The sequence below is a fragment of the Odontesthes bonariensis genome, chromosome 22, assembly GCF_027942865.1.
Source record: "Odontesthes bonariensis isolate fOdoBon6 chromosome 22, fOdoBon6.hap1, whole genome shotgun sequence".
NCBI lineage: Eukaryota > Metazoa > Chordata > Actinopteri > Atheriniformes > Atherinopsidae > Odontesthes > Odontesthes bonariensis.
This window is the reverse complement of record NC_134527.1, coordinates 28,034,832-28,056,843: the sequence shown is the minus strand read 5'-3', so window position 1 is coordinate 28,056,843 and position 22,012 is coordinate 28,034,832. Positions and strand designations below refer to the sequence as shown.

The following is a 22,012-nucleotide window of genomic DNA, read 5'->3' as shown; positions in this document are numbered from 1 at the left end:
TGTAGTAACACATAAAAAATTAAATGAATAAAATATAAACTAATGATAAACTTCTTAATTGTTGTGAGTTTCCAGGGAAGAATTTCTTTAATCTTTTTAAACTGAAGCCTCAGAGGGGACTCAGCAGTTTGTGCTTGTTCATCACAGGCTTCCATTGGTTTGAGGTAGATAATTACATGTGGGTCACCAGGGGGACATGTGGAGATGGATCCGGGGGGCAGAATATTTCAGAGGGAGTATGTCAAGCTGAAATAATCTGTTCCCTCTTTAATGTTTTTAAACGCATATTTGCTTCTTTTTTTTTAAAGAAAGACCAGTTATGTTTAAATATGTCACAGGGAAAGTGGGCTTGAGGAGAGGAATACATGCAGTAAGTTATTTCAACACTACATCTGCTAGAGTAGATGATATTCAGACACAAAGTACATGACATTAATGAATAAATTAGCTACTAGAAATGTATTTCATTTATCCAGTAATGTGTTACATTTTGCATTGGAGACGTGGTTTACAGGAATAACATGGAAAACTTCCAGTAAGTTATATTTGTCATGTACAGCAGACCGAGCTTCCAGCCTTTTATATCAGCAATAAAAAAAAACACGATAAAATCATTTATCGCAAAATATTATATTAAGCAAAAACACTTTTCTTTTTGCTCAAGGATGCATTATTTTAGTGAGGATTTTATTTATTTTCTAGCATTTGTTTTTGTTTTAACTCTTTACTCCCAAAATAAATGTTGAGTTGTCTTCAATATTTGTCTCAGGCTCTCTGTTATCCCTGTCAAGCCACAGTCTTTTGAAATGAAGAGGTCAAAATTGAATGTTGTAGGGGAAAACAGTACTCAAAGCAAAACTAATACGGCTCCAAAATTTATAAATGTACTAGTTCGCCTCAATTTGTGAGAAATATAATGTGCCTCTGTGAGCACTGGGGGCTGGACACCCCTAAAGACCAGATCCTAAAATCGCCCCTGGTCTATGGTAGAATCTGCCTCTCCGGCTGTTGTGCGCGCTCCCGACACCAGGGGAACAGATCATTTTAACAGAATTTCGCACAACACCGGTGTGAAAGAGAGGAGGCGGTGCAGGAAGTGTGTGTGTCTGCTCTGTTTGAGCCATGAAGTCCGTCCTGCTGCTGGTTCTGAGCTTCTGCTCCTACCGGACCGGTGGATCCCGCGTCTGGGGAGACCGGTACTTTAACAGAAGCTCTCCGGGTGGGCTGCAACTGGACCTGGACCTGGACCTGGACCTGGACCTGGACCTGGACCTGGACCTGTCGGTGGTGTTTCGCCGGGTGGATCCGCGCTTTCTGTCCGTCACCATCGACTCGAGCCTGGCGGCGCAGGAGCGCTTCATGCTGCTGCTGGGGTGAGAGGTTCTTGTCCACAGAACCTGTTAAATCTAACTCAGAGTTCGGGTTTCTGCGCAGAGTCCAGTTTTTAGACTTGATCCTGAGTTTGATTTAATAGTGAAACTATGAAAGAAGCAGGAAACTTCCGTCGGAGGCTGTAAAGTTAAGTCAGAAAAGAAAGTCCCAGCCGTGCTTCGGAGTTGGTTCATTATCAGACGCAAAACATGATTTTTAAGGGTAAAATCGGTTGAGAAGTCAGAATATTAGAGACCTAAATTGTGAAAGTTAGAGGTCAAATGTCTAATTTAAGGACAAAAAAACAACTAATTCGGACTCTGAAGAACAAAAAGCTGGTGCTGGTGGATTAGATTTGTCTATAAATCTGATCCATAGTGAATTCATCTGGTTTAAACCAACAATAAAATGATGTGACACTGATTCTTTTTAAAATTATTATTATTATTATTTTAAAACGTACAGTTACAGATATTTTGATTAAAAGGTCACATTTCTGTGCCAAAAAGGGAACAAAAGAAAACTGAGCAGGAGTAAGATTCATAATCTGATCCTGAGTCAGTTGACCTGATTGAATTATCAGTGAAATGCAGGAGAGCACTAAAGCTTTGAGTCCTGGGTTTTAAGTCTTTATTCTTCCCCAGTCCCTGCCTGAGAGTTTTGATTTCCTAAAATCAATGATGAGCTCTCTGGTCTTTTTAGTGTTTAAAGCCAAGTTGTTCTCCCCACACCAGTCTGTCACCCTCTGAATGTCCTCTCTGTCAATTTCAACCATAAAGGTGACATATTGTGTAAAAATCCCTTTTTCCTGGGAGCAGATATTAGGGTGTCTGAAGTCACAAAAAAACGCAACCCTGATATTTTTTTTTTTAGTTCCTCTTTGTTTGAAAGTTCTTCATTTAACGAGCTGTTCTGATTTTCATTTCAAAAGTATGTCACCCCTTAAGTTGACTCCACCCCCTCCGCCAAGCCCCACCCACTCACATCCACCCTGTTAGAAGGATGAAGCCAGCTTCTGGTGGAAATGTTCTGCTGTCAGCTGTACTAAGGAGCATGCATCTTCCATCTAGCAGCAGCCTCAGAGGATATAAGAGCCCAGTGGATAAACTATATTTGAGGGAAATGTTCCAGCAGAGTTAGCTAAAGACTGTGTATGTGCAGCAACCACTTTTTCAGTTACAACAGCTGCTTGTTTTGTGGAAATACCACACCAAACATGCAAGTAAGAAGAAAAATCTGGCACACTAATTAGCCAGGACCGAATAACAGAAATCCATCCCCTTCACCTGGCTTGTTGGACCAAACCTCCTGGGACTTTGGTGTTCAAACCTAACTGCTTTTTCACAAGGAGCTACCCGCAGGCGAGGCAGCGCACTGTCCTACTTCCTCTCTTTGGTTTGCTGGATAGTTTCTTTGCATTTCCTCTGTAAGCAAACTTCACCAGGGTTCGCTTCGATGAGCTTTCACCCGGTCCAAACATGCTGTCCCCGTGGTCACGGTTCAGTTTTCTCTGTAGCGACACCTCCTGTTCAGGATGAGAACAGCAGCGCTGGTGGTGACGCCCACAGTTCACCTCTACGATGAAACAGAGTTGTTTGATTTGCAGTGAAACCCTTCCTCATCAGAGTGTGATCTTTGCCGTTTGTTTCCTCTGCAGATCTCAGAAGATCAAATTTCTAGCTGAAGCTCTGAGTCCCGCTTTTTTAAGATTCGGGGGGACAAGACAAGACTTCATGGTTTTCACTCCTCAGAGGAGCCGGCAGGAGCAGCAGAAAGTAGAACTCGCTGCAGGTAAACCAACACGATGTTGTCTCCTGAGCACCTGAAAGGCAAGCACAGAATGCAACATCTGTTAATCTGTTTTCTCAATCTAACAAAAACAAACCCAAATATTTTTAATCACAAAAAGTGAGGCTCATTTGTGGTTGTTTTTGTAATACTCCTCTATGCCTCAAGAGGGAGTCCATTTTGGTCCCCAGGAGCCTCACTCATGGCGGCTCTTTGCCAGTTATCTTAAAACTGTTTTTGGTCACAGAAATGCCAAAAACCACATTTCACGTTCATAACAATCAAAGTCCAAACTAAACCTGACTGCAGAAATGATTTTTAATTATTTTTTTTATCTTTGTTTGCCTCTCAGGGCTTCCGTAGTTTCGACTCGTCGTCTTTGTTAAAAATCACTGACAGACCTCGAAGGTTAAAGGAACATTCCACCAGTGGAGACATGAATATGTATTGAAAGTGGGCCATATGTAGTAGAATAGTTGCATGAATTTCTAATTTGGTGCCTTCTTGACCGAGAAAAGGCAGAAAATTACTTTTTTGTGCTTGTGGATTAAAGACAACAATCCCCATAATGCACTGCAATGCTCAAGATCCGCAGGCCACTCCACCGAGAGTGTACGAGCTCCACCCGACTCTACGCTACCTGGAAATCATGTCACTGCCTTACCTGTTTGCACTTCCATCGAGCACCTTACTGTATACTCAACCACAGGGTCAATACCTCTTTTTTTTATAGTGTGGATAATGTTGTTTGTGTGTCTTTATGTTCATGATAATTCTTATTTTGTGAATTAAAAAACAAAATGTCAATCCTTCTCTCCTGTCTGCCTTCAACAAAGTTTAGAATAGCATCATAAACTTGGAAGGAGGTAACTGATTTGCAACAAACTTATAATGCAATGTATACTTGTAATGCTTCATAATTTATAGTAATTATAGGTAGGCTATGATCACAATTCGGTCGTTTTGTCATCTGAGGTAACAGTAGCTTGGTAGTTCCCGTTCTGAAATGTTGGTCGTTCAATAACTCGAATACACTTGGAGCAACATTACTAAGAAAGAACCACAACAACGTAAATTTTAACCATTTAATTAAATAACTATACAAACAATACAACTGTTGAATGAATATAAAACAAGGCAACTATAGCTCCTCCTGAGGTGCCCGCAGTACTGGCCGTCTGGAGCTGGGTAGTTCTGGCGGATAGCCTGCACGACAGACGCCCTCTGCCCAATCTCTCTCCTTGCAGGACCCACTCAAGAAAGTGCCGGTAGGCTGTTAGACGAAATTGTCTAGACAAAACATTGATCACAAAGTGAGTGATGGCATTTGAGCCTAGCGTGCCACAGTAGCTTGCATAACTGCAAGCTATTTGTGCAATGAACATGCCACGTTAGTGTGTTAGCAAGAGTACTCCTTGACATAGTAACAAAGAAAACAAACTTACTTTACAGAAAGACGTCCATTTGGCCCTGTAGGCTTTGGCTGTCGTTTCCAGTTGACTTTAGGTATTCTAAAGTAGGTCTCCAGGACGCCACCAATTCGACCCAGCTCGAGCCATATCTTCTGCAGTTCTCCGTGTTAGCTGCAACTCTATCTCTCTCTCTATTTTGTTTTTTTTATTGGCGGTTGGCAAACAACTTAAAGCAGCATTACCGCCATCAACTGGTAAGGAGTGTGGATCTCATGACAATTATATATACCTATACCTATATAGATATATATATCTATATCTATATATATCTATATAGATATAGATATATATCTATATAGGCCGTCAAGCTGAAGAAAGAGTCCTATCGGGCCTTTTTGGCCAGTGGGACTCTGGAAGCAGCTGATGGGTATCGACAGGCCAAGCGGAACGCAGCCTCGGCGGTTGCTGAGGCAAAAACTCGGGCTTTGGAGGAGTTCGGGGAGGCCATGGAGAACGACTTCCGGACGGCCTCGAGGAGATTCTGGTCCACCATCCGGCGGCTCAGAGGGGGAAAGCGATGCACCGTCAACACCGTGTATGGTGAGGGCGGGGCTCTGCTGACTTCAACTAGGGACGTCGTGAGTCGGTGGGGGGAATACTTTGAGGGCCTCCTCAATCCTACCGACACGCCTTCCGATGAGGAAGCAGAGTTGGGGAGCTCGGACGTGGGGCCTCCCATTTCTGGGGCTGAGGTTGCCGAGGTGGTCAAAAAACTCCTCGGTGGCAAGGCCCCAGGGGTGGATGAGGTCCGTCCTGAGTTCCTCAAAGCTCTGGATGTTGTAGGGCTGTCTTGGTTGACACGCCTCTGCAGCATCGTGTGGACATCGGGGGCAGTGCCTCTGGACTGGCAGATCGGGGTGGTGGTCCCCCTTTTTAAAAAGGGGGACCGGAGGGTGTGTTCCAACTATAGGGGGATCACACTCCTCAGCTTCCCTGGTAAGGTTTTTTCGGGGGTACTGGAGAGGAGGATCCGCCGGATAGTCGAATCTCGGATTCAGGAGGTGCAGTGTGGTTTTCGTCCTGGCCGTGGAACAGTGGACCAGCTCTATACCCTCCGCAGGATTCTGGAGGGAGCATGGGAGTTCGCCCAACCGGTCTACATGTGTTTTGTGGACTTGGAGAAGGCGTTCGACCGTGTCCCTCGGGGACTCTTGTGGGGGGTGCTCCGGGAGTATGGAGTGCCGGACTCCTTGATATGGGCTGTCCGGTCTCTGTATGACCGGTGTCAGAGTTTGGTCCGCATTGCCGGCAGTAAGTCGGACATGTTTCCTGTGAGGGTTGGACTCCGTCAGGGCTGCCCTACGTCACCGACTCTGTTCATAATTTTTATGGACAGAATTTCTAGGCGCAGCCAGGGCGTTGAGGGGGTCCGGTTTGGCGACCTCAGAATCGGGTCTCTGCTTTTTGCGGACGATGTGGTTCTGTTGGCGTCGTCGGGCCGTGACCTCCAGCTATCACTGGAGCGGTTCGCAGCCGAGTGTGAAGCGGCTGGGATGACCATCAGCACCTACAAGTCTGAGACCATGGTCTTCGGCCGGAAAAGGGTGGAATGCTCTCTCCGGGTCGGGAATGAGATCCTTCCCCAAGTGGAGGAGTTCAAGTATCTCGGGGTCTTGTTCACGAGTGAGGGACGAATGGAACAGGAGATTGACAGACGGATCGGTGCGGCGTCTGCAGTGATGCGGGCTCTGCACCGGCCCATCGTGGTGAAGAAGGAGCTGAGCCAGAAGGCGAAGCTCTCGATTTACCGGTCAATCTATGTTCCTACCCTCACCTATGGTCACGAGCTGTGGGTAGTGACCGAAAGAACGAGATCGCGAATACAAGCGGCCAAAATGAGTTTCCTCCGCAGGGTGTCTGAGCTCTCCCTTAGAGATAGGGTGAGAAGCTCAGTCATCCGGGAGGGGCTCGGAGTAGAACCGCTGCTCCTCCGCATCGAGAGGAGTCAGATGAGGTGGCTCGGGCATCTGGTGAGAATGCCTCCTGGACGCCTCCCCGGTGAGGTGTTCCGGGCCCGTCCCACTGGGAGGAGGCCCCGGGGAAGACCCAGGACACGTTGGAGAGACTATGTTTCTCGGCTGGCCTGGGAACGCCTCGGGGTCCCCCAAGAAAAGCTGGAGGAAGTGGCCGGGGACAGGGACGTCTGGGTCTCTTTGCTTAAGCTGCTGCCCCCGCGACCCGATCCCCGGACCAGCGGAAGATAATGGATGGATGGATATATATATGTTAGCTGCAGCTCTCTAAAGCACTGGCACTGATCTGTGATAGGTCTGTTAGCGCATTAGGTCCAACCCCCTATGGGCGGTGTTGAAGGATGGGAACTAGCGCTTGTAGTCTCAACAGAAATCCACCCCTCTTAAGGCGGTAGCATGGTTGCCGCGTCTGTCACGGCGGTGTCGCACCGTGACGTCAAAATGACGTTTCAGGCCTGGCGCTTCCCTTGAAAAGACAGCGCAGCGCGTTATCGTGCACCAGTCGATTTTTGTAACTTGGCGGCGCCGAGCACAACGAACCGGATGGACCGATGTGAGACCAGGCTCAGTGAGGAGGTGCGTTTGTACAGCCAGCTGTACGAAACTGCAGTGAAACAGCACGGGGACCAAGTAAACTCCCCAAACTGGTGCACAGAGATTGGCAGAACTTTGGGGAAAGAGGTAGCCTGGCGACGCCATCCTACGTACTTCCGCCCAAAGATTTTGGCTCCGCACATAGTCTGGCCAAATCCCCCTACCTCGGTTCGCTCAGTGTTTTGCCAATCAGCAAACAGTTGCGAGTGGTGACGCAGAACTCACGCGCGGAGTCCATTGTAGTCAATATAATTGTAGTTCAACCGCAGCGGAAATAAACATGGCGACGGAAGAACGCTAGAAGCTATCCATGAAGTTGTCTCAACTCTGGAGAGCATTACACAATTAAAACGAGAGCAAGAGGAATGCCTCTTCAATATTGTTAGTGGCAAGGATGTCGAAGCTCTCCTTCCAACTGGCTTTGGGAAAAGTTTGATTTATCAAATGGTACCGGTATAATGAAAGCGGATGTGGGAAGCGTGATTCGCGAGTTAGAGCCTCGCGAGAGTAAGCATGAACCTCGGCGCATAACCAACGTCATTTCTAAACATTATGATTGGTTAAGGGAACTCCGTTACTCCAATGAATTTAAGTTGCTGGGTAAGGTCCCGCCCTCCATGGAAACGGATTCCTCTTGGGTTTTCCCAGACTGTTTGACAGAGTCAACAGTCGGCTTTCGCCCAGGCTAGGAAAGAGGGAGAGTTCTGTAAGAATGTGTGGAAGAAGCTACGGGACAGATACGTGAAGGCAAAGAAGAGGGCAGAGACTCTGTTGATGCCGGGGGCTTCAAACCTTCACCTCTTTTAACTGAATTAAAAAATTAAAATGATCCGAAAACTGCAGCAGTATCATTAATTACAGTATTCCTGCTCTTGACAGCGGCATTGTTTTCTTCTCCACTTTCGTGGTTGTAGCGTAGAGGTAACCTTCACGTAGCAGCGCCACCTCTGTGACGGAGAAAATTGCAACTACTGGCGCGCAACGACTTGCGCCACTATATAGGGTCCTATGGCGGGCACGAACTCGTGACGTCATCAACACCGCTCGCGCGAGCAGACGCAGCAACCATGCTAGAGCCTTTACACTTCCTCCTACAATGACGCAAAAATCGTCATTTTGCGTCATTGTAGGAGGAAGTGTAAAGAGGTGAATACGGATTTCTCCCGTCTCAGGGGGAAATGAGAGAGTGTTGCATGACCATTCAAAAGTATGACTGGGTTTCTAACAATGCAAAGCCTAATGCAAATGGGTGGAGTGTCCCTTTAAAAGATAAATCTCTCATCCAGTGAAGTGTTTCTGTTTATTTATTTAATATTTTAAGGACATATTATTCAAGTTTTTTTTTTTGCATTTATTTTTTCACACCAATGGGACACTGTTTTCAGTTTTTTTTTTTTTTTTGCGCTTCTTTTTTCTAAAGTTTTTACACTTTTGGGAGACTTTGTATTTTTTGGACATTTGATTCTTGGTTTTTTTACATTTTATTAATAGAATCTTAGAGCTTTTTCTGACTAATTTTGAGGAACAATTTCATTATTGTTTTCTTCCCCAGACACTTTAATTTTTTTTCTCTTTTTTTTTTAATTGTCCATTAAATTTGCAGGTATTTATTTACTTGTACTTTTTACATTTTTCTGTTACATTTTCATTGTTTTTTTTTTCCTTTGCTGCTCGCCTCGTGTCGCTGCAGGAAGTGAAATGATTTCAGTTTCATCAATGTTCATGTTAATAATCATGAATCTGCAGCTGCTTGTGGATCTGAAGTGATGCACAGTGACATATAACATCTGGTTCTGTTGAGAGAAGAAGACGAGCTCTGTGCAGGGTGTGGTTTCTAGGACCTTTCTCAGTTGTTGAAGTGTCGTTGTGTCATCAGATGAGTCCTGTGACGCCATGCAGCTTCCTTGGTGGCTCGAGCAGCAGCTGAAACAGGACTGGGTTCAGCAGCAGCAGATCCTGATGACGGAGGAGCTGCAGAGGAAATACCACAGGATCCAGTTCTCAGGTGGGTTCTGATGGTTCAGACGGTGTCACCACAGAGACCCAGAGCAGTTCTCTGACTGTGCTTCTCTGTCTCAGAGCTCACCGTGGATCTGCTGCATTCCTTCAGCATCTGCGCCGGCTTTGATCTGATCTTCGGCCTCAACGCTCTGCTCAGGACATCCGACAACAGCTGGAACAGCAGCAACGCTCGCACGCTGCTGCAGTACTGCGAGTCCAGACGGTACAGCATGTCCTGGGAGCTGGGAAACGGTACGCATTAATGCTGCTGTGCAGATGCTGTAATACAGGTGTGAAGATATAGGTTTCTATCGATGACATAAAGAACGAAAAACTTTGTCCCAAGAAAATAGACGAATTGGTAAAATGATTAAAAATTATCAAAAAATTGCAAAGTTATACATTTTATGTGAACAAAATCTTTCAACTATCAATGTTTCATTAAGAATATTATGATTTTAAAAAAGAAGAGATAAATGTTAACAGATAATAAGAAACATATAAATGTTTATATAATGTATAAGAGATCATTTAAATGTTTAAATAGAATATTAATGTGATAGAAATCAACAAAGTGTTATAACATTTAAAACAAAAAGTAATGCAAAATATTATGGATGTCAAGTCAAATCTCAGATAGGAAAATAATATATTTTTTTAATTTAAGAATTAAATAAGTTGTCAAATCTAAGAAAAAAATATTTAGAAAGTTAAGGGTAAAGTAAAAACATGAAAGATAAGAAATGATACAACAGATTAAATGTCCAAAAATATTATTTAGAAAATAAGTCAGGAGTGACAGAAATACAGAAGAAGGAAATATGTTCAGGGTGACCTATTCTATTTGACACAATGAGTTGAATGAGACAGGCTTTAGTCAAAATACTGCACAGTGGCTCTCAGCCCGTTTTGACACCTATTTGTTAACACGCTGTTTTCCCCACCCTTTTGGTGAGGTCAGCAGCTACTCAAACACAATGAAGCTATTTCTCCAGTCATACCAAAAAAACTCTATCTATCTATCTGTCTGTCTGTCTGTCTGTCTGTCTGTCTGTCTATCTATCTATCTATCTATCTATCTATCTATCTATCTATCTATCTATCTATCTATCTATCTATCTATCTATCTATCTATCTATCTATCTATCTATCTATCTATCTATCTATCTATCTATCTATCTATCTATCCATCCATCCATCCATCCATACATATTAGGACTGGGCCACGATTAAAAGTAGTGTATAGCTTTTAGTATTTAGTTTTATTTTAAATGTGCTGCCATATGAATGAAAGTGCCATAACATTTGTTGTGCAAACACACTTTTAACATGTACAAGAGGCTACTGTTCTCGCTGCAGCTGGCCCCGGTTCGAGTCCCGTATTGGACGGCCCAGTGCTGCGTGTTGTTCCCCCTCTCTCTGACCCCTGCTTCCTGTCTCTCTGAACTTTCCTATCCATTAAAGGCACGAAAGTTTTTTTTAAATAATTAAAAAAAAAATAAAACCTGCGTTAATGCGCGATAAAATATTTATCAGCGTTAAATAATTAGCGATAACGCGCCCAGCCCTAATATATAAATATATAGATAGTTACTCTATTGATCTCAGAGATAACAATGTTTTCTCATCAACAGTAATGGACCAAGCTGGAGATGTACACAGCGTAACTCGTAGTAATGCATGTATACCATTAATTACTGTGTTTAAACATTTTGTATATATTAACCTCATTAAACAATTGTACATAGAGACCTACATCTTTATCAGAAACATGCCGATAATGTAATGTTAACACACAGTAATAACGAGAGTGAGGAGAGGACCGGTGTTGTGTTGAAAACACACCTTATCCGCACAACTACAGGTTGATGAGTTACAGAATGTAACCGTTCAAATAGAAAGCTTCAGCTAACAAAGTAATATGGGAACAATAATATTCATCTTTCAGAAAGTAACAGCAATAACTCCTTAGAAGTTGCTGTATGTCATCTTCATTAGCTAAACTGTTAGCGTTAGCTGCTGCTAAAGGAAAAAATTAAAAATAAATAAACCATGAGGAATTATCTCTCAGATATTTCCATTTCCCTGCTCTGTAGTTCAGGCTCTGAGAGTTGGAACTGATCCTTCTTTGTAGCTCGGTTTCTTCAGTCCAGCGTTGAACTTGAGCAAGTTGTTAAAACAGTGGGATGAAAAGTGGTTGCTGCACATAGACAGTCTTTAGCTAACTCTGTTGGAACATTAGCCTCAGATATAGTTTATCCACTGAGCTCTTATATCCTCTGAGGCTGCTGCTAGATGGAAGATGCATGCTCCTTAGTACAGCCGACAGCAGAACATTTCCACCAGAAGCTGGCTTCATCCGTCCAGCAGGGTGGCTATGTTTTGGCGGGGCTTAGCAGAGGAGGTGCAGTCAACTTAAAGGGACACTTTGTAATTTCTTCCCCCATCTAGTGGTGCAATTTTATTTTGCAAAGTCGAATGAATTTGCTCTCTAGCGCCTCGCGTTTTCAAATGTGCGTTGCAACTTCTTGAACTACGGCAGGCGGTATGTGTCAAGATTCAAGAAGCTATGGCTTCAGACTCAAGGTCCATACAAACAAAAAGACATTAAGACACACAGTACAAAGGATTACATAACACACATACAATAACACTATAAATACATATGACAGATAACATGTCAGATAACACAAGTTGACATAGCCTTTGGTGTGCAAACAATGCCATTAGTCATATTCCGGGAGTTACCGGAAGTGACGTCGACGCAGCGTTAGCGTTAGCAGCAGTGTGTAGTTGCTATCTGGAAAGTGTTCCTTTAAATAAACTCCCGGTAAACTTACAAACTTTCTAATGCCTCGTTTTGTGAGTTAAGAGCCTATGTGTACTACGGCAGAAGTTTGGTAACAATCAATGCATTATTAGTGGGATAATTTACGAGATAAAATCTATTTACCATTAGCGCCAGTAATAAGCCATTCAGCGGACGTGACGTCAAAATGACGTAATTTCCGCTTGCAGGCCTGGCGTTGGGGAAAACGCGATTCGAAGTGCTTTATGTCCCTCTCGGCACTTCGTCGTTTTTCATAGACCGGAAGGACATGGCAGCCTCCATAGAGCTTGCCCGCTCTATGTAGATACAGACAAGTTATTCTTCACTCAGGAGGATAAGTGAGATTTTTGACAGATATAATTTTACACCAATGAGGACTAATTTATGAATGAATGAATATGTTGATTTGAGCTAATAAATTACTTAATTTATTACATAGTGTCCCTTTAAGGAGTGACTACTTTTTAAATGAAAATCAGAACGGCTCGTTAAATGAGGAACTTTCAAACAAATGGGAACTGGAAAATTGATACCAGCATTGTTTTTGGTGACTTCAGACACCCTAATATATGCTCCCAAGGACCGAAAAAAGAGATTTTTACAGAATATGTCACCTTTCAAACGTCACCCCACACTTATAACAAATAGTTTCAGTGTAAAAAATCAACCGGCTGCTTTCTGCAGTTCATCGACAAACAGGAACAAATGTTAATTAGTTGAAGACTATTTTCAGTTGAGGATGAATAGTTGTCCCACTGTCATGTCAGAATTTTTAGTGGTTCTGTGAAAACTGTTTGAAAATATCAGCAGATGTGGTTCTTCTTTCGTTCTTCTCTTTTTGCTGATTTATTGCAGAGAAGTAGCAGTAATTCTGAAACTCTGCGGTTTCTTATTTGAGGTTTGATTTTCACTTCCGTGTCTTCATGTGTTGTGAGGCTCACTCAGGAAATTATTTCACTGGAGCATCAGAAAGTGTCTGCTGTGTCCTCAGAGCCAAACAGCTATGAGAAAAAGGCCGGGATTCGGGTGGATGGATATCAGCTTGGACTGGATTTCACTCGTCTCAGAAAGATAATGTCAGAGTCCACACTGTACCGGGACACCGGGCTGTATGGGCCAGACGTGGGCCAACCACGGGACCACAGGACAGACATAATGAAGGGGTGAGAGTTAAGATATTTCATCAAATGTTTCTGCTATGTGACCTTAATTAAACACTTCAAGAAGCCTGTACCTACAATGTTTGAATTTTCTTTTAGTAACTGTTGATGCTTCCCCTCCGTTTGTCTCTGCTGCAGCTTCCTGCAGAGTGGAGCCAAGGCCATCGACGCCTGCACCTGGCACCAGTGAGTTCACCTTCACCACAGGTCCAATCTGACTGCAGCAGTCGAGTTCTGGTTCAGTTTATTTTCACCAGTCAAAACCTCACAAGAGATGCTCTGTTCAAACAAATAGCCATGTCAAACAAATGTGAAATCAATGAATGGTCTTAAAAAAAACGTTTTGCTTTTAGGAATTGAACTGCCTGTTAAGGTGAGGAGGATTTTCGGGTCATCGTTGGTGTTAAAAGGCAGAACCAAAGAGATGAACTCTGAAATTACTGGAAATAAAAAATGACTGAAGTTTGCTCATCATCAGGGATTTTTGTTTAACCAAAATCGATTCCTAAGGAGGTGTCAGATTTGAAACTAAGCTAAAGAAAATCTGACAGTTAAATGTGAAACGATTCACCTGAACTCAAAAGAAACCTATTTGTATTTAAAATTAAATGATTTAAATAATTATTTAAAATATAATATTGTCATTTCTTCCGCCAATCAAATCTACATTAGCTGCTTCTTAAATCTAAATGTTTTGAATGAAATAGCAATAAATTTACATTTCTTTCTCAGTCATTTAAGACAGCAGTTAGATTACTTGAAATCATTTAAGTATAATTAGGAAATCAAACATTAGATGTTGGATAACAAAACAACAGTAGCCCTAAAATTGCGCCTTGTGGAACTCCTGAATCTTAGGGAATTTCTTACTCCAAAAACAAATATTTCTTCTCTTTTTATTTCTTCATCACAGTGTTCATTTTATTTGGTTCTAACAAGCTGATTTCTTCTGTCTTTTAGTTATTATGTGAATGGAAGAGACACATCTTTGGAGGATTTTCTTGATCCTGACGTTTTGGACTCTCTGGCCTTAAAGATCAATGAAGTCCTGGAGGTGGTGGCATTGTGAACGCGCTGTTTAATGCCTCAGTGTTTGACGAACTGGAGGTTACAGTCTGTATTTTCTCCTCTGGTTCAGATGATAAAACTGGAATCTCCTGGGAAGTCAATGTGGCTTGGAGAGACGAGCTCGGCCTACGGAGGAGGAGCGGTCGGACTATCGGACACATTTGTTGCAGGATTCATGTGAGTCGAGAAAAATAGCCAAATAAGATAATAATGGTGATTTAAAAACTGTTTGTTGGATCCTTGCAGTCAGTATTCTTCGTGATGTTGTTCATATTGGGGATCAGCTGTTACTGAGTCAAACAAGAAACTGTTAATTAGCTGAAATGAAAGGTTTTATAACCCACCATTTAAAAGCCTCATATACTGTATTTACCTGTATGTGTTTTTAAATTAAGGTCTGAAAGGAGGTTACTTCATATTTTAATGCACTCAGTGTGTGCAGCTTAAAGGGATAGTTTGCCTCTTTTGTCTTGAAGCTGTATGACATCCCATACTAGCAATATCGTTTATGAACATTGACTTACCCTCTACTGCGTCCTGTGAGCCGAGTTCCGGCCTCGTTTTGGCGTTGACAAAAGTAGTCCAGCTAGTTGGCTGGGGTTTAAAAAATAAAGCATTTTGCTTCTCAAAACCATATGCTTTCAAAAGAGTAATACATTTGCATCACATAATCGTTTTCCAGGAAAAAGTCAGACCTCACAATCGCTTGGCACTATTTTCTCTCCCTTCATATCACTGCCTGCTGCCACCTGCAGACAGCCACGCCTGTTAACGGTGTTTACTGCTCGGAAGCAGGGGACTGCTCGGTCTGCACTTCGGTCTGCACGGTCTACACAGCATGCATGTCAAAAGAGGCGAACTATCCCTTTAACACTGTGACTGTGGAGACCAAATGAATAGTCTAAATAAAAGAAAAGTCTTTAAACTGTGAGAAGTCAGAGACAAAAGAGAAAAAGACTAAGAATGACTCCAGATAAAAGAGTTCAAAACAAAAAGCGATGAAATCCAGATGAGTTGAAGACGTAAAAATAAGCTGATTCAAAATCAAAGCATCTGACACAAAAGAGAAGATGACTTGAGATCTAGAAGATGCAAAAGAAAAAAAACTTGATTTGAACGTATTAGCAAGACATGCTAAAGTTAGTTTAGAAGACTGTTTGAATCATTTTCACTGTTTTTGTGATTGTTCTTGTAAATAAACAGAGGCCCTCTGAAATATTTGAGTTTACTGTTTGTTCTCTGCTTCAAAATGTTGAGGAACAAGCCCAAACAAGCTGAGACTTCATCTAAACTCACTAACATTAGCCAGTTAGCTCCACAACAGCTAATGAGAGGAGAAGCAGAGATCACATTCACAGTTTTCATGGAGGTCAGAATGACAGCAGGAAACATTCATGAAGGGAGTTGATGTCTCTCAGAGTTGTACGACTCCGGCTGATTAAGTTTACTGATTACCCAGCAGCTCCGGTCTCATGACAAATCTTAAAATAATTCTACTGCTCACGTACAACAAGGCTCCTCTGTACGTTTCATTAAATTCAGCTCAAGCATAAAAATAAGTCTTTTTTAAGGTTTTAAATGAAAGAATAGATATCCAATTGAAGTTTCCTCCATGTTTCAGCTCAGTTGATCCACACTTAAGCATCTATCCAACCAATCATCCAAAGTAAATCTCCACTGTTTTAGGAAAACAGCGTCTGACTTCTTCAGGGAAATGTACGGAATGACAGAGGTGTCACAAAAAGATAAATCTGTAAAAGACAAGAAAATTATGAGATTTTTAATGTATTGGATCAAATAAATATTAATAACAGCTGCTCAAAGATAAGTAGCATTCACAGTTAATTGTTCATCTATGTATATTTAATTTTTTTTCTGTAAGTTTTGATTTTAAACATTTGTTTATCTAAATTTCTTTTCAAAGCTTTTTGAATCACATGATTTTTCCGCTTTTGCAAAAAAAGTGAAGAATGGATGACCGTATCAGGTTTTTACCGGCAAATGTTTGTCCTCGTTCTGGTGCTTGTTAGTAACTGGTTTATTTAGACTGGATGTAAAACGTCAGTGAGTGTGATGTTCACACAAGTAAAAGTAAGCACAAATAGATTTCATCACATGAATAATGAAATATCCTCTCAGTTCAGTCATCAGAATGTGTAAAAAAAAACAACTTATTTGCTGCATATAACAAACGTTTATTAGTTATCTCTGTGGATCTGTGCTGGTTTTGAAATTACTTCATGCGCAATAGCTGATAGTTAAAGTAAAACTGAAATTTCTCGCTGCCCTTTAAAGTTTCTGAATGAATTTCGGATGTGAAACGGGAGCTAATTTTCTGGCTGTGATGTGTGATCTGTGTGCAGGTGGCTGGATAAATTGGGTCTGGGAGCCAAACTAGGCCTGGATGTCGTGATGAGGCAGGTGTTGGTCGGTTCTGGGAGCTACCACCTGATCGACGAGGACCTGAATCCTCTTCCTGTGAGACTTATTCAGTGATTTCATTCTGTTAAAGTGTTTGGCTCTTTTCATCTCTGAAAGTTAAGTTTAATTTAATTTTTTGCTGCTGCATGTTGGTGTTATTCGAGTTGTCATTTCACAGCAGTTACAGAAAAACACAAAAACTGACGTATTTATGGGTAAAATCTATCGATTGATTTTTAGAAATCTGTTCCACTTTTTTTTTTTTGGCCACTTTTTGAGGAAATAAAACGTTTTATTTTTGCAGGATTTTCTGCTTTTTGTCAGTTTTCTCTGACGCTAAACTGAGAATCCTTTGGTTGAGTACAACTAAACAAGAATTAGGCTCAATTCAAACAAAAAAAAATAAGGTTTTAAAACTAGATTTGATTGGAGTAGAACTAAATAAATCTGCAGATTTAATCCATCTATTAAAAAGCAGTATCTTTTCCTCTGGAGATGGTGGAGACAATAATAAGAGCTAAAAAAACTAGCAAACAGCGGGTGATCAGGACTAAATAACACATTGAAATAAGCTATCATTGTTTAACACTTTGACTACAACGTGTCTGTAATGTGTCAGATGTTTGTTAACTGTACACTATGCTGACAAGATGCAGCTTTAAGTCGATAAGCTCTGACTGTGTTTATCTCTCTTTAGGATTACTGGCTGTCGGTTCTCTACAAGAGACTTGTTGGACCCGAGGTTTTGAAAATTCAAGCTTTTTCAAATTTTGGTCGAAGTAAACGAGTGAGGGTATATTTGCACTGCGCCAACAAAAAGAGGTACAAAAACAAGACTAAATCTACAGGAGGCTGGAAAAACCTTTTATTTTACACAATGTCTTCATTTTGATTGTTTCATAGACACAGGAATAGTGTTTCCTTGAACTTTTTAAGAAATTATGAACACAGAAGAAAAAGGAAGTTGCATCAGAAGATTTAAAGTTTGAAAATTGTTTTTACTTCATTTATAGGCTGACAATTAAAGGAGAAGTTAGTTTTTTTTTTTTTAAACCTGGACCTTAATTCTGGCATAAAATACGTTCATCTACTCACTGATAACAGTTTGGTGAAAGTCGGCGTCCTTCGGACGATATTTAGATCCACGTATATTCACATATGCCAGAAATAAGGTCCAGGTTTAAAAAAAACTAACCTCTCCTTTAAGTTTAATTTAACGTTAACTCTGAAATGTTTACAGGAACAAAAATGTTAAAATGAATAGGTTTTAGAAAGCCTTGTTAAAGGGCAACTTCACACTTTTTGGTTTGGAAACATTTTTCAGGGGAAATTAATTTATATAATAATAATTATATTAATTAAGAACAATTAATTTTTTATCAAAAATCCAACCTCATAAACAGCAACACATATTACACTGTGTCATTATTTATTGAACAGAAGTTGAGACATTAAGAGGGTAAGTAGCAGCCAGGAGCTGCTGATCAATGCACTGATTAATTGGTCATCAGTAAGTGTGAGCACCTCTATAAAAACAGAAGTTTTGTCAGTTTGCTGGTCTGGAGCATTCAGGTGGTTGTATTAACACAATGCCAAGGAGGAAAGACACCAGCAATGATCTTAGAGAAGCAGTTGTTGCTGCCCATCAATCTGGGAAGGGTTATAAGGCCATTTCCAAACTAGTTGGAGTCCATCATTCTACAGAGAGAAAGATTATTCATAAGTGGAAAACATTCAGGACAGCTGTCAATCTTCCCAGGAGTGGACGTCCCAGCAAGTTCACCCCAAGGTCAGGAACCCAAGAGCTACATCTCAGACTCCACTGGCCTCAGTTAGCATGTATAATGTGAGGCCGTCTGTCCGACAGCTAAAGCTGGGCTGAAACTGGCTCTTCAACAGGACAATGATCCCAAACACAGCAGCAGATCTACAATAGAATGTCTGAAAAAGAAAAGAATCAAGGTGTGGCAATGGTCCAGTCAAAGTCCAGACCTCAACCTGACTGAAATGCTGTGCTGGGACCTTCAGAGAGCTGTGCAGAAACCAATGCTACAAACCTCAATGAGCTGAAGCAACGCTGGAAACAAGAGTGGGCCAAGATTCCTCCACAACCATGTGAGAGATTGATAATGTCACACAGGAAACCATTACTTCAACTTACTGCTGCTGAAGGTGCTTCTACAAACTGTTGGATCAGGGGGTTCACTTAGTTTTTCACACACTGCTTCGATGGTTTTGTCTCAGTTTTTGTTCAATAAATAAAGACACAGTGTAATATGTTTTGCTGTTACTGAGGCTGGAATTAGTGAAGTTAGTGCCTGGTGAGGATCAGATTATTTTTATTATATCTCGATACATAAAACTTTCAGATTATTTTAAGCACTAAACTGAGAAACTCAAGTTCAAGTTATTTTTCTTGTTGTTTTGAATTGATTTCTTTATGAAGTGACAGCAGAGATGCAGAAACTCTTGGTTTAGGAAGATTGTCCTCATAGATAAATAATCTTGTAACGCACCTTTTCTAAGAAGTTCCACAGGCAGAAATACGAGCCTCTCTGCTTTTAATGTTAACCTGTTTAGTCTGATTTGACTGGTTAAATGAATATTTTGATTAGATTTAGGTTTGATACATTTTCAAAAGGCTCAGATTTCTGTCTGCAACACAGTCAGATTCTGTCCTCCTTCATAGATCTGAAAAATCCACTTAAATCAGACGGCAGGATGTTTTCACGTTGATGTCGTCCTGTCGCTGTTTGTGTGTCTGCAGTTACAGCAGCGGAGCCGTCGTGCTGATATCCATGAACCTGAGTAAGAAACCAGCAAGGATCTCGCTTCCTGCTCTGGCCTCCAGCAGCACAGTGGACGCTTTTGTCCTCCAGTCCGACCAGCCAGGGGAGGAGGGACTCTACTCCAGGTGCCTGAGCCGCCTCAATGAGCCGTTTATGTCTGAGTGAGACTGTGGAGTCACGGGGAAATCCCGTTTATCTCGTCTGTAGTGTGATGTGCATCTTAACTGTGACACTTTAAACCTTCCTGAGGTTATATTTGCATTGAAGCCGGTTCTTTTTGGGCTCTGAGGTTATCGTTGATGCTGTAAATCCACCTCAGCATGCAGAGCTTTGAAAAGTTTTCACAGTCGGGTTGGCGCATTGTTTTCCACCTGGTACAGATGTTGAGTTTCAGCAGTGTGTGTTTTCAGAACTGAATCAGGCCAACTGCAGCCGCCTGTCAGGAAGCGCAGCGTCCTCTTTCTATGAGATTGATGTCGTAGTTTTGGTCCGTGCTGAGCTGGTGATCATTTTCACGTTTAGCCTCACCCCCCATAAAACACTACCAATATACCTCTGTGTGTAACAGCAACGTCTCATCCTCATACAGATTTTTGATAATCCAGTAAATGTGTCATAATTTCCCAACACATCCTCCTCCCCAGACTCCGACTTTCTTCTGGTTTCATTGGGTTCAATTTAGTTTGTTCCACAACATTTACTCATTGCTTCTTTACTAACCAGACACACCTTATAGTTTATATCAGATTTGAAAGGATTTTGAAGGAATAATAAGTAGTTGTTTTTGTTCTTTTTTGCTTCCTTGCCTGTTTAGGTCACAACGCATCAACCAGGTTGTGACAGAATAGGGGCTCATCTGGGAGCTGAACCTCTTCCAGCCCGGTTCCAAGGTTTTGGCATAAACCAATAAAATGTACTGATTAAAATCTAAAATCATATAGAAACTGGCATGATCTCAGTACCCACCCTTGGCTCCAGGCCTCTGTTTTGTGGAGATATGGGGTCCTTTTTCTTTTAGGAATCATGGAGCCATTTAACGAAGGCATTGGAGGCCAAGGTTAGGATAATAAGATGACTTCTACTTCCTGATCTCCTAAGTGAACCTGATGGTTTGAGTGTGTTGAGTGCCAGCAGGGAATCATGGGGTTTGACCTGGAAGAATCTGTCAGTTTAAGCATCTCTGCAGATTTAGGTTAGTGACATCTGATGTGACAAACTGTAGTTTGAATGTTCACATCAGACCCCAGAATGGATGAAAGATGTGATCTGTGTATTTCCGAAGCTGTTGATCTGCTTGATGTTCATCACAAAAAGTCAGAGGTGATCGGAACAAAGTGAAAACATGAGATGAAGAAGCGGAGAGATCAGCAGCTGATGTGCTAAAATCTCAAAGGGAGGTTTCCAACGTCTTCATCGGAAGCCAGAAGCAGTGATTGAAATCCAGATAAACTGAACAGAAAATCGTTTTTTTCTTCTGAAGGTGGGTGAAACTGAACGGAGCCGTGCTGAAGTTGGTGGATGATAAAACCTTTCCTGACCTCGGTGGCGTGCGTCTACCTCCAGCTGAACACCTGCAGCTTCCTGCGTACTCTCTGGCCTTCTTCGTCCTCGTGGACGCCAAAGCGGCGGCCTGCCGCTGACACCTGGCGGCTCATCCCTCGTCTCTGACGGGACAGATTTGCTGCTGCGCTGTTTCTCTTGTTTATAGAGAAGTTCCATGATTCTATGACACTCAGGTGGGGACATTCGAGCCCTAAAACACTTTCGTGTCAAAATATTATTTGTAAGAAAATGTATTCTGTAATAAAGTCTTTCTACAGTCACATGCTCGTGGTTGTTGTAGCTGGGTTGAAACTGTATGAACACCTGAGTTAGAATGTTGTTACAAAGAGTAACAACCATTCCTACGGTACAACTTAAACTTAACAGATGTTATAAGCTATTGTGGATGATAACTCTGAGATGACTGAGCCAGAAAGGGGGGAAATAAGATGCAGTCAGAAATGTTCAGCCTCACCCAGGAGGTTCAGGGTAATCTCAAAAGTTAGCACCTCCATTTGAGGGCCATTTTCTGGGCTGAAATGTCTCCCCAAGATCTGTTTAGCTCCTTGTTCCTGTGATGGAAATGAACAGGCCAAGAAAGGGCCAATCAGCAGACTCTGGTTCTGTTGTGTAAAAAGATATCTGTCCAGTTTTGTTGGTGGACAATGCCTCCAATAACAGGGTTCCTTCTAAGTTTTTGGTGGATTCAGAAAAAGCGAGTCAAAAATCCAATGTAGTAGAGTTTATTCAGGAAAAAGGAATAAATCTGAGCCCCTTCCATAAAAAGACTGTTTTTACAGTTGCATTTTGCAGGCTTTTATTCACTCAGTTCCTGGTAAAGTCCTGCCTTTTCTTAAAAAAGAGAAAACTCTCTTTGACTGGAGTCTGGATGCACCTGCAGCCCTGCTTGGCCTTATCTTCGGGAAAATTCCCACTGCACCTTCTGAAACTTCCAATGCAGTGTTTTACTTCATAGTATAGTAACAATAAAGTGAATATTTTA

The 22,012-nt window shown here is 41.8% G+C and overlaps 1 protein-coding gene across 1 annotated transcript; it reads left to right on the top strand.

Annotated features, from left to right (window-relative positions):
- The first annotated feature begins 1,086 nt into the window (after positions 1-1,086).
- Positions 1,087-21,290, top strand: hpse (heparanase). Its single transcript, XM_075456020.1, has 12 exons — positions 1,087-1,373; positions 3,029-3,162; positions 9,075-9,203; positions 9,278-9,451; positions 13,021-13,192; positions 13,328-13,375; positions 14,150-14,243; positions 14,328-14,434; positions 16,621-16,735; positions 17,376-17,500; positions 19,446-19,592; positions 20,948-21,290. The coding sequence occupies exons 1-12, from the start codon at positions 1,123-1,125 to the stop codon at positions 21,105-21,107; spliced, it is 1,656 nt and encodes a 551-aa protein (XP_075312135.1). The 5' UTR covers positions 1,087-1,122; the 3' UTR covers positions 21,108-21,290.
- The last annotated feature ends 722 nt before the right edge of the window (positions 21,291-22,012 follow it).